The sequence below is a fragment of the Protopterus annectens genome, chromosome 3.part1, assembly GCF_019279795.1.
Source record: "Protopterus annectens isolate FY-2018-M chromosome 3.part1, PAN1.0, whole genome shotgun sequence".
In the NCBI taxonomy this organism is placed as follows: domain Eukaryota; kingdom Metazoa; phylum Chordata; order Ceratodontiformes; family Protopteridae; genus Protopterus; species Protopterus annectens.
This window is the reverse complement of record NC_056732.1, coordinates 367244401-367258501: the sequence shown is the minus strand read 5'-3', so window position 1 is coordinate 367258501 and position 14101 is coordinate 367244401. Positions and strand designations below refer to the sequence as shown.

General features: G+C 34.2%; 1 protein-coding gene across 1 annotated transcript in view; it reads right to left on the bottom strand.

Annotated features, from left to right (window-relative positions):
* Positions 1-14101, bottom strand: part of CHN2 (chimerin 2) — a 2549636-nt gene that overhangs the window by 775293 nt on the left and 1760242 nt on the right. Inside the window, exon 5 of the mRNA XM_044066825.1 lies at positions 175-288. Coding sequence (XP_043922760.1) covers positions 175-288 — 114 coding nt within the window. The remainder of the gene's footprint in view (positions 1-174; positions 289-14101) is intronic.

The window sequence follows — 14101 nt, the reverse complement described above, 5'->3', positions numbered from 1 at the left end:
GGTTGCCCTGAAAAGAAGATACATGCCCAGAGAAACTTACCCACAGATAAATAAATAAGTAGTTTGTCAGTTATTGTAGCCCATTTAGACCATCTCTGTCAAACTATGCAAAAAATAAAAAAAGGATAACAAAGAAATTAAATAGAATGTGTTACCTGTTATAAGAAAACATACCTGAGTGCTAATGTATAGCTGCCAGGCTGTCGCTGACTTTCCCGTATGAGGTATGCTCCCTCCATTCCTCCAAGAAGTTCATCAGCTTGCTCACGAGAGATCATCCCATGGAACCTAGAGAAAAGTACAATGGCACATGCACTTAAAGAAGACATTCCATTATGAGAGTTTTTCAGCTGTACTATTAGTGGCATAAGGTAGTTATTTCCACAGCTTCTCTAGTACTGTTGTGGTTTACTTGCCTGATAGGTGCTGTACTGGGAGGGGCTTATCTTGGGGGTGGTGGTGGTGGTTGTGCTTTCGGCGTGTGAGTGGTCCCAAATTGAAACAGGACACATATGATAGTGGCCCCAGCAGTCATCTTAGCTAAAAGGACCAGATGAATATCAGGCTTTTTGGATCTTCATACTGTTATGAAGTTACACAAATATTTCTTGGACACTCATGTCCCTCAACCTTAGACATAAATTTAACAGATAAAAAAAAAAAAAAAAAACAAAGCTCCTGATAATTAAAAATTTGAGGTTTATATCAAGATTATTTTCCCTTTATGCATGGCATATATGGCCATCTAAATACACAGCACACTCCCAATTTCCACCCTCCAAGAACAAAAACGTTCCATAATAAACACACCTGACGAGGTCTCCATACTTGCTTACATCTTTGTTTTTTTTCCCTTTTCTGCTCATAGTACACAGGTATCCACTCCTATGCTAGCTCCATATTTTAAATATGTTTTCAAAATAGTCAGATAACAAGACTGGGTTATGGAACTAACAAGGTAAATGTTTAATGGCAGATCTGATGAGGTGGACTTATGAAAGTGCGGCAGAACTCTGGAGACACCACAGTTGACACATTTTGATAAGGATACTACTAATGTGAACCTGCGTAAATTTAGTTTTTTATGTGTTTTAGATAAGAGAATGATTTTTTATGGAGAATGTGATTTTAATTGCTTTGTATATTTTTAAATCTTTTAAATGTGTTTAATTTTTTTTAAGTTAAGGAAACAATGTACACAATATTCAAAAGAAATACAGAAATGAAACATCCACAGACATCTAGGGACACGCCCTTCTCATAAACGAAGGTGGTCCTAGAGCACTAATGTACTGCCACCTCATCCCTCAGCCCACTGAATCAACAATAAATATTGTTATCTGGCATAGTAAAGTCAGTCTTCTGAGCCATGCTCATCTGCCAAATAAAGGAATTTTAATCCAAAGATCTAAGTAAAAGTCTTCTTTTCAAGAGCCAGTGATAGACCAGATATCTATTCTTCTTTACAAGACAGAGGAAAACTATCAATAACAGGAGCTACCCTCCAGAAACTACCAAGGGCCACTCACAGGAGGAAAGCACACCCACCGCCATCCACAAGATAAGAGCCTTCGGGTACAGCCCCTATCAGGCAAGTAAGCCACAATGGTAAGCAACTTTTTCCTCATCTCCTATCTGTAGGGAATTGAGAACAACACTTGCCACACCAGGACTAAGCAGCATGCTGGTTATTTTTGCTTACAGTTTCTCCAGTAGGAATATTAATGCATTTGTTATAAAACAGGCAGAGTGATCCATGATTAAAAGAAAAATTTTTCTTGTTATAAATCTAACAGAAATATGGTAGCAGTACAACATAAAGTACATCGATTAGAGCAGGTAGAGCATCAGAGTTATGGAAACCTTCAATTTAAATTGCATTTCATGGACAGCTTTTAAAACTGTTTTACTGGCTCTAGGTTGACAAGCTGAATGTAATACAATGAAATGCACACATTGACTGAAAATATGTCCAACAGCAGAACACACAAAATATTTTTTTTTCTGTAGGGAAAAAAATCACATTGTCATACAGAAAGCTGTGCTTCCTATCCCCAGCATAACACAGCCAACTATGATGTCATGTCACCTCAGTGTAAAGGATAGAAAATTCTGTTTTTACTGTCAGCTGTTTTGCTGGCCAATATATGCTTTTAGCCAGATTACATCTACAATTAAAGCAAGCAAGACTGATGGTTCCAATGGCACTCCTTAGAACTGTGAATATAAATGCTTAGTTCTGCTGAATACATATTAATTCTTTGGTTATAGTATCAGAAAGTATACCCTAGAGTTCAATATATACATGTGTATATATATATATATATATATATATATATATAGGTTCATAGGTGTGTACCAGGCTAATGGCTCTGGAGCCTTTACAAGCCTAGCCCATAAGATTATCCTGGCATCGTGCCACCCGATCCCTGGGGTGAATTTTCAGTATGTGTATATATATATATATATATATATATATATATATATATATATATATATATGTATATATATATATATATATATATATATATATATATATATATATGGATTTACCTCAGATTGCCAATGTGCCAGATAATCAAATCCCATTTCATTGACTCCACTTTATCAAATCTTCACTTATTTGAACACCCAGAATAACAGCAATTCACCCAGGGTAAACAACCTCTCAACCACCAGAACAAAACAACAAACACCAAAACAAGTATCCCTCCAAGTGGTGGGGCTTTGCACCCCCTACAACCCCATAACTAAATATACCAACTCTGAGATTGCACTACAGTGGGGGAAGGACAAGGTTCACCATGGTGGCCTAGTGGTTGTCTACCCTGTGTAAATTGCTGTTGTTCTGGGCATTCAAAAAAGTGAGGATTCGATCAAGTGGAGTTGATGAAATGTAATTCAATTATCTGGCACACTGACGGTTTGAGGTAGACCTATATATTAAAATTGATCTAAAACAGCATAAGAATGACACTGAAAATATTGACAGAATATATCTAAACTTAAAAAGATCTAAACTGAAAAACTTCTAAATACAAAATATTAACAAAATGTAACCACATTCAAAACTAATGTTTTTGCAGGGGGACATCCCCCTGCACCCCCAACACCTCCTGGTAATTACATATACCAACTATGAGGTTGCACAACAGTGGAGAAAGGGCACAAACCCTTCGCTAGCATAACTTAAATGGTCTTACTCTGTTTTAGATCATTTTAGAGAAAAAAATATATATGATTATTTAGGTAAGAAAAGTGAAAGAATAGATTAATATATAGACAAAACAAACCTTAAATAATATTAGAGACACCAACCACCCAGACTAAAAAGCAATCTATTCCAGATTAGATATGACAAATGTCCTAGAAAACTGCGGGTATGCCCTTTGCTGCTGAGCCTGCCTGAATCAGTCACTGTTTACTTTCTCTGTATACATATGCTAGATGACATGAAGACATAATGTGTTTAGTTCTATGGACACAGTTTAGTCACTCAGGTATAACAGAGGGATCTCACTGTTAAATGAACTAGCACTCAGTAAAGTAACATATCTGAAAAACATAATGATATCACTAGCGATTTTGTCCCCTTCATAAAAATGATATGATAATAATTATGACAATCAATGGGTTCCTTACTCCTTAAATGGCATCCAACATTCACCAGGCCATCAGTTATGAAAGAAGGCATGAGACTCCTACAAATCACATGACTTTTCCTCATCAGTACTGCCTTGTCAGGACCCTCTTTAAAAGCTAACTAAAGCTGTAAAAGCAGATCACCCAATCCAGAGCAGATATCAATATTGAACTATTTTACACACTTCTGATGTGAGAGTTCATTCTTACTGGCATCACCAGGTATCATATTACTATGTCAGAAATTAATAAATGAAGGGTGTCTTATTCTTCAGATGCTGTTTGAACCTTTGTCCACCATTTCTAAATTTAGGCTGAGACCCCCCCCCCCCCATTTACTCCAGGATAAAATTCAGTCACATAGATTTTTTGAGTGGATTCCCTTATTGTACTTTCATAAAATAACTGCAAGAAAAGATAACCAGTGGCTTAGAACTATTCTCAGTTACAACCAGTGAGTATTAGTGCCTAAGCAAATTCCTAAGTGTATGTAGGGCATTTACAGCTTTCCTGTTTGTCATACCATTTATATGCCCTTAACATCCGGTTCATTTCCTGATCTCAAAATCTACTCAATCCTCATTCCCATTCAGGTTGCTTATCAAAACTGATGCTTGAATCCTCTGATCTTACCTTTCTGTTTCACAGCCTTTCTAAATCCCGGATAAAGCTAACTCCTCTCATGTTAAAAGAAAGAGTCTTGAAACATATGTTCTTCACTGCAACTGCTCGGGTTTGCCTAACAGACAAAATGTACAGATGTCTGGACTGCAGACTGATAAATATAGTACACACACAAAACTCAAGACAGACTGATACATTTTATTTCCCTTTATTAACTCTCTGGCATCTTGGCATTTTGCTTTCATGGAAGAATGTAACATCCCACAGATAGTGGCTTAAATATCATGAAAGTCAAACAGATATTCACAACCAGCATTATTTATTTATTTTACTTTTGTTTACTGGGAAATTCTGACTGGACGCAGGTCCTTTTTCAGTGGATGCCCAGGGAGAAAAGCTCAACATCATGTAAATAATAAATAGAGATACAAAGTTGCAGCAATAGTAAACAACATTACAGGTTGTTGGCTTTAATACAATAACAAGATATTGATTATCAACAGTACATACAGTAAATATTGTAAGTTAAGATAGGTTCTTGTCGTTTCTAATATTAGTAACAAAGTTGTAAAAAATTATTCATTTACTTACTATATATAAGATAAAGTGTTATTATATAAATGCTTCTCTTCAGTTTCATTATTAGAGTCAATATTCATTAAGTATTACATTTAAAAATCACTTTTTTACTCTAAAATAGGTAAACATTATTCCTTACTTCCTTCCCAAGGTAAATTATAGTTAGCCAGCAGTCAGAAACACGGAATCTTACCACTTCCCTCAAGCTGTTGTTTTTTTCTTTTTTCAGATCAGCTGTAACCAAAGTCATTATATTACGTGACTGAACATCACAAAAGTGCTCCAAAATTATTTGCTAAACAGATTTCTTAGTTTGTCTTGTTTATTCCATTTACTGTAGCCTGTTTTCATTTTATACCATTTACAACAGAGGGATGCAAGTAAAAACTTGATTCATTTTTATGCCTAATTCTTTTGATAAATAAAGAGATAAACAGAATCATATTGATATTGGCATCTAATCTTTTAACATTTTCATCCAAACTATACATTTTCTACATGGATGTGTGCTCCTGACATCTTTTCTTCCCATCAGGTAAAACAATTTATTGTTAGCTCTCCTATATGAAAATCTAGACTGGATAGACAATAAAGACTCTGGGGATAAGTCAGAGAGTCACATTCTTCATTTCAAAATTGTTCTGATGTATGTTGAAAAACTTATAAATGTGCTTAAAAATACATTTCCTGTGTATTAGTACTTTTAGGGTTGCCATTTTTTTTCAGTAGCAAAATCACCTTGTAGCACACCTATTTCATCTCTCTTAGTAAGTGAAAAGCTATAGTTTCACCTAAGGAGCCTAAACTGAATTTCTTGTTTAGATTTCTTAAATTTTGATTTTTTTCAGCAATCATTGTTCTAGATGTGTGATGTGTAACTGCCTTTTATTCATCATAAGGCAATGATTCATGTTGATGGAGGGATTAGCATGTCCTTAGCATAAAGGTGTCAGCAGCAGGGTTCCTAGAAAGATTTACTTGCATCAAACTTCCCTGGTTCATCTATCAGTGTGACATCAAGCTAATTTATTTCATTTTTTGTTAACTGGAAAAGGTAAAGAAAGTTCCACCTTATTCCAGGTATACTGTTAACAAACAATGCAGACTCTTCCATAGGTTTAATACAAACTTGCCTTTGGACTAGAAAAAGAAGATAAAACATGTACAGTCTGCCTTGCAGTCTTATAGTACTGTTTTGAGTTCTTAACCCCACCCTGCCTGCAGTATGGGGTCCCACTTGTAGCTAGGACCTGTACTTCTATTTTTCAGGCATTTTAGTCTGCACTAAATAAGGTGAGAAGACTGATGTATTATTTTTCCTTCACCTACTACTACTACCTACTTTACAAAACTTGCATTATTTTCCTATCTTTCTGCAGATTAAGCATTAACTGTTGCCCTTTTTTATGGAAGTTCTATCCAAAACACTGCACTTATCTTCAAAATACACATCACCTTAAAACTTATATTGGGATGCTGCATTCTTCTTCCTCCACATCTGTCTTTACACTCAAACCACCCCAGGCATTCCTAGTTTCTACCCCCAACTTACACTTGCATTGAATGCAACTACTAAAAATGTCATTGTCCATTCAAGATAAGCTATACTGAAACAGGTATGCAAATTTCCTCTGAAATAAATAGCACTTGTAATTCTGTTAAATGGAATCTTTCAAATATTTTACACAGATGCTTATCTGTTTTGCCATGATGTGTTGTATTGTGTCTTACATGCCTCTACTTTGGGACCTTTTTTTGTTGTTGTCATTTTGCATGCATCATCCATGCATTTTCTACCTTCACATCCCAAATCTGGTACAGTCTCCATACATGAAACATATCCCTAAAAATATTTTCTTTGCAGCTAAACTTTAATCCTTCTTTCAAAGCAAATATCAGTGTCCTTGAGTTATAACATAATCAAAATGTGCTCTTGCTGTTGTGACTGCCCGAATAATACATACTTCAATAAAAATTATATAAGAAGTTAACTTTCATAACTACATGTGTGGTATAACCTGTTTTTTGTTTTTTTTTTTTACTTTTTTGAACTTCTTTTTTTTTTTTTGCTTTAGATTTTTTTCGCCAGCAATTGCTGTCTTCAAATCCTAGGTATCCATGATAGGGATACCCCCCCAGGATCACTGCACAGTGGGATTATACCCCAGACTTGTCTGCCTGCTGTATGGGTCTTATTTCTCTAGGCAACAAATCATACTGTGGTTAATTTGTATTTTGACTTTAACTTTTATTCATCTCAAGACATGCTGGGATATGGATATGGAAACACAAAAGGAACACATTAAGAGGGTTGTGCTTAGAGGAGTTGAGAAAGGATGCATAATATTTCTTTTCTGGTGGGGATAGACTCCCATTTTTCCAAATATATATTTATAAGAGAAATTGTGGGAAGAGGAAGGGCAGACTGTGTGTAGGAGAGAGGGTTAGGGAAGAGTTAAGGATTTTTTTTGACAACAGAATAAAAGACACACAAGGCAGACAGGAACAGTAAGTGGGGTTGACAATTGGTGGGGGAAAAAAAGATGTACAGATCGTAGACAGACAAAAGGGGATGGCGAACAGGGCATAATGACTAGCATCATCCCAATATAGAGATCCTCAAATATTCCCCTGTCATGATGGTCCTGGGTGGCATGACACTTATGTCAAAGGGGTGGGTCAGGCCCCCAGTGGCTGAATAGTCAAAGCAACTGGGACTGTAAGTCTTGCACCCCTGGAGAAGACTTCCATACAGGTCCCACCACCTCTCCACTGCCCTCTTTATGGCAGCCCCCACTAGGTCTTGAAGCCCAGGATGCTGGCTTTCCAGGATGCCATGTGCCAGGTGCCCATATGGATAGATCCACCACTTCCACTCTGCGAAGCACTTACACTGGTGGGAAACAGATGGTGGAGATTTTTCCTTTACCTGGTGTGGTTGTGGTCAAAATACTCCAATCATCACCTGCAGAAAGCAGAAAAGAAAGGGAAAGCAAGAACAAGACAGAAAGAAGGAGATATGCCGAAAATAAAATGACTAGAATTAGTATAAATTATGTACAAGGAGACAATGACACAAGTAGAGAGAGTGTTCACAAGGAGACAATAACACAATTTGAGAGAGTGCTTACAAGGAGACAATGACACAAGTAGAGAGAGTGTTCACAAGGAGACAATAACACAATTTGAGAGAGTGCTTACAAGGAGACAATGACACAAGTAGAGTGTTCACAAGGAGACAATGACACAAGTAGAGAGAGTGTTCACAGTCAAAGAGGGGTTCTTTGTGGGGGGGGGGCACGAAAATTCAGCTCTGAGCCCACTTCTTATTGATGATTAAATACATCAGCAAACTGGTTAGAGGGAACAGATCAACACAGCTGCTTCATGTAGATGATGTGGCATTACAAACACAATCTGAACAGGAAGTTCAATAAATGATAGAGGACAGGGATGCAAGACTGAGAGTGAGCACAGACAATACAATGGCAATGACATCAAATTCAGGAAATCAGAAGACATTTAAACTTAACATAGGAAGGAAAACAGGAAAAGGTTAACAGCCTCAAGTATCTGGGAGATACGAATGAGGAGAAGAGAAGTCTGAATAAAGAGGTGAAAGCTAGAATCAGAGACGCTTTAGCCAAATGGTACAAAAATATAGGTAACGTGATAGAAGCATGCAAAAAGCTGAAACATAAGGTGCATAAACAATGGTGAGACTAGTGCCCATGTAGGGCATAGAAACTCGGGCAGTGAATGGACAGTAACTGAGGTGATGAAGTTCCTGAGATGAGTAGGGTAGGGGCCATCAGAGCAGAAGCCACTAACCCAACTGCAGAGAAGGTTAAGGAAAACTGACTCCAGTGATTTTTATCACATGCAGGAAATAAAAAGACTCTTTGGTAAAGCAGATTTGAGATGGATGGGAAGAGAAGAGAAAAGGACACCAAGCCAAGAATTGGAAGGGTTGATTGCCTGAACTGTAACCATTGGTCATGAGCATTGAAGAAGGTAGATGAATTGCGCTGATTTGAGAGAGGTGGCAACAATGGACGTGGCACCAAAACCCCACATAAAAAGAAACAGGAAAAGGGGGGGGGGTTAATGGTGATGATAGTGGATCATAGCCTTGAAATCTCTTCAGATATAAATATTTCCTTCCTCCCTTCCTTTAGGATGGGAACAGTAGGCAAACCTCACTTACTTAATTCAGCTTCAGACAGTTTATAGGTTCATAGGTTCATAGGTAGATACTAGGCTATCTGCCCTAGGGCATTTGTAAGCCTAGCCAGAGTGTATTTGGCTTCCGCCTCTCTATTTGATTAGCCTACTGTGCCTCTGTAAAGTAGGTCACAGAAGGTACCCTTTTAAGATTAGTTTACTGTGCCTCTGTCTAGCAGGGACACTGGGGAGATCCCAGGGGTGAATTTGCGATTTCCCATCCACGCGTCCAAATTTCGCTTGAAGAGGGTCAGCGAGGGGCTATGTCTAACATGAATTGGGATTCTATTCCAGAGTGAGGGGAGCCCCTGGGAATTGAATTTGTCCCTCCACCATGTCTTATTTATTTTTGTGCTGAGGTTTAAGTCCCTGGAGCGTGTAGCTCTAAGGGACTTGGATTTTTTTTTTTTTTTTCAAAACAGGTTTATTGTTTTAACATACAAGAGAAATATCATAACAATTTTATACAAGTAATTAAAAATAGATATGATTATAATATTCAACAAAACAACTAAAGTATTTACAAAGACATCCACTACAATCAGCTCAATTAATTAAACTAAAATACCATGCTATTGAAATTAGGATTTTTTTAACAAATTTTGTAAATTATCCCATACAATATAATAAGATGTTTTTCTAGTTGTTCTTGACCTAATTGTGTTTATTTCCATATGGCACACTATATTCATAACATTTTTAAATTCATTGAACGAAGGAGGTGTATCTGAAATCCAATTTCTGGTTATTATTTTCCTAGCCACTGCTAGAATAGACCATAACAAGGGAAGCTTAACCTTTTAACACTTTGAGGTACAGGTGTGTTGAATAATATAAGAGATTTAGAAATAATGAAATTATCTGTAAAAAGAGCCTGCAAAAATTCATTAATTGACTTCCAGTATTCTTTCAATTTTATACAGTCATAAAACATATGAGCCCAGTCAGCATTAATTTCTACATTACATCTCTTACATAGATTATCTTTATTATTTATTTTATTCATCATCAAAGGTGTATAAAAAGATCTATGTAAAAATTTCCATGTATAAAGTCTCCAGACAATGGAAGATGTAGTTCTATAGGCAGATTCCAATATATATTGTTTATCTTGTTGATTTGGTGGGTCCCCATTAATAGAAGTGAAATAATTCCAGTATGTATCTACACTGTAAAAAGTTTCTTGTCTGATAATTTTATGTATGTATGAAAGTTTACCTTTATCAGAAACTTTATGTTGTAAATTTAATATCAAGTAATCAATCAGTGTTGGAATAGATTCTTTAACTGTTATAGACATTAGATCTATTCTATCAATGAGATGTTGTCTAAAGGTCTGAACCTCTAACCAGCAAGTTTCTCTTAGATCAAATTCTTGTTTTAAGAAATCTAGATTTTTAACTTTATTATCAGATATCAACTGATACCAGTACTTTAGATCATTATCTATAGCTAAATGAGTTCCTTCAGAAGTAGATGACAAAAGCATACCCTGAGTATACATTATAGGGAATATAATAAAATTCCATTCCCTATACTTAGGGTGCATGAATATAAAGTTACGATAGCTAATAATAATATTTAATGGGTAACAAACCATATGTTTAGGTGTAATAGGTGAAGTACAAAATTCCTTTAGTAACCATAACATGGAGTTATTTACAATCATATTTTTATGTGTTAAGGAGATTTTCATGAAGTGCATACTAATTAGCTCCCAATAATCTTTCCATTTTGTGACATATGACTGATCTATTAATAAAGTAATAACTTTTACAATAGAAGAGATAGTATATAAATTAAAGTCTGGAAAACAAATACCCCCTTGAGACCAGCTATTAGTATGTTTCTTTAATGCAATCCTAGGTCTATTAGGTGCCCATAGGAAATTTAACATTAGTGTATTCAGTTTCTTGATAATTATTTTTGTAGGTGGAAGTATTATTGATTGTATTAAGTATAAAATCTTGGGGAATATTATCATTTTAATAATTGTAAGTCTCTCCTCCATAGTAAAAAACATATTATTCCAGGTATTAAAAGATTTTGTATATTAAGAAAACAGGTATTATAATTATTATATATAATAGATTTAATATCTTTAGATAGTATTATACCTAAATAAGTTATCTGACCTGAATTGGGTACATATTTAGTAAAATCACTAATGAGAATATTTTTTCGTGTATATATAGGTAGTATTTTAGTTTTTTCTTCATTGAATATTAAACCAGAAATACTTTTAAAATTCATCATTTTATCAAATAGAGACTGCATAGAAGAATTAGATCCTGCTGATGTAATTAGAACATCATCTGCAAAAAGTTGAATTTTGGATGTTGTATTTTCATCTATTTCAAAACCCTCTATGTCAGTACTGTTTCTGATCAAATTAGCCCAAGGCTCCATTACTAAAGTGAATAATAGTGGAGAAAGTGGACATCCTTGTTTTGCACCTTTAAAAATGGGTATTTTTTGTGAAACATATGTTCCGACCTTAATATAAGCCAACGTTCCTTTGTATAAATGCTCAATTAGATTTACAAATGCATCTGAGAAGTTTGTGCACTTCAGTAAGGTAAACAGATAGTCCCAACTTACTGAATCAAATGCTGAACTTATATCAAGACTAATAAGTGTTAAATCTTTCTTTTTCCTATTTACAAAATCAATTAATGTTAAAGTTCTTCTTATATTATCAAAAGTATTTCTATTTACAATGAAGCCTGTCTGATCTATATCTATAATGCCGGGATGATTGTCTTCAATCTATCAGCAAAAATACTCATAAACATTTTATAATCAACATTAAGTAATGAGATGGGCCGATATGAAGTACATCTAGTTGGATCTTTATTAGGTTTTAAAATTGGCGAAATAAATGTATATTGCCAAGATGGAGGTTATTAACTCAGTTTGGGCCAAAATAAAAACCTTATGTATTAATGAATATGTACTTTTAGAAAGGATTTTATATATCTCTGGTATAATACCATCATTACCCGGTGCTTTGTTTGATTTAAGCTTATTTATTTGTGTAATAACCTCTGTATATGAAATACTTTTGTCCAATATTTTAATCTGTTGTTTATTAAGCTTTTTATTCATGTTTGTGGTTATAAACTCCTTTATTTTATCTTTAGGTTCCATGTTAATGTTATTATGGTTAATTTTGTGAAAGTGGTTTCTAAATTCATCTAGTATTTCTGGTATACTAGAAACATTCTTCTTTTTCCTTAGAGAAAATATTTCTTTGATATGGTTTTGTTTATTCAACCTTTTGTTTTATTTTTAAGTCTATGTAAGTATTTGGGGCTTATTGAATAAGACAAAACTTGTATTCTCTAAAATTATTTTAACTTTATGAGTTAAAATTTCTTTGTATTTCTCATTTAGTTTGTTTATTTCTTCAATAACTTTCTTGTCCATAATATTTTCTTTATTATTATGTTTATAAGAGTCTAATTTACTTTGAATATCTAACGATTCCTTATCCCAAGATTTCCTTTTATTATTATACCATCTGATACTTTGTCCATATAGATATGATTTTAAGGCATCCCAAACATAGACAATGGAGACTTCAGGAGTATTATTTATGTCTAAAAATGTTTTACTTCTGAAAGTATATATTCTTTATAGTCTTTTAGTTGAGTTAAGTATGCTGGTATCCTTTTGATCTGAACATTATGAGTAGTTTTTATCATGAATTCAAAAACAATTGAATTATGATCAGATATAGGACATGAAATGATTTTGGAATTAATTAAGTCTGTTACCATCTGGTTAGAAATAAAGACCCTATCTATTTTTGAATACGTTTTGTATCTGTTAGAAAAAAAGGTGTATGGTAATGATTTTGAATCTATCTGATTATTAATATCATTCAAATGATAAGAATTAGCAAAATCATTTAAATGTTTTGCATTAGATGTAATTCTTCTTTTTCCTATAGTGGTAGTATCACTTTCATGTAGTATACAATTAAAGTCACCAGCTAAAATAATATCTCCTATAGAGAATGATATGATCTTATCAAGATGATGTTTCACTGTATTAATACAAATTCCAGGTATCCAATATACATTAATTAAAGTGTAAGTCTTCCCATTAATTTGTATTGTAACCATACAAAACATTCCTTTGTCATCCTGATAAGACTTAATGGTTTTAGGAATGGGCATACTTTTATTCCATAAAATAGCCATTCCTCTTTTTTCTGAGTGTGCTCTGAACTAACCAATACTGTATATTTGTTTGTGGCTAGTTTATCAATATCTTTTTTCAAGAGATGGGTTTCTTGCAGGAAGACTAAGTTGGCCTTATGTAAATTAATGTATCTTATTAGGCTTGCCCTTTTACACGGATTATTCAATCCATTAATGTTTAAAGAAATTCCTTTTAAAGATGTCATTTGGCATTTTTAAAACTTAAGAATCTTATGATCAAAATAACAAATAACAACATAAGTAATGTTACATCTCATCCTTTAGGTGTACCTTTAAATATAGCTGTATTTATTGAATCTCTTATGGGATTTTGTGTAGGATTCAATTTTGTTTGTAGTGACAATGAGTGTACAAAATATATTGTGGATGTCAAAACTATATACATATAACAATGAACAAGTGAAAATAATGTAAGGATTAAACCTTGCATCCAGCCTGGAGTTAAAAACTCCAACTTAGAGTAGTATTTACCACTCAAGTTACCCCCTACCCTAAGCAGCAGTACCTCAGCTACCACCTTATCAATTTAATACTGGTTATATTTAACTTAAATTAACAGCTTTCAATTCAATTATCTAGCAAGACAAGACTACACATTTGATAAAACAGCATCATATAAACTAAAATAAACTTTTTTTTTAAACTATTCATACTACTATATACATCTATGAAATATAATACACTTGTATTCAAATAGCATTCAAATAATCTTGATATTAGGAACCAAGAGGAGAGAGAGAAATAAAAGACATGAAAGAGGAGAGAGAGTGAAAGAAAGAGAGAAAAAAAAAAAAGGAAGGTAT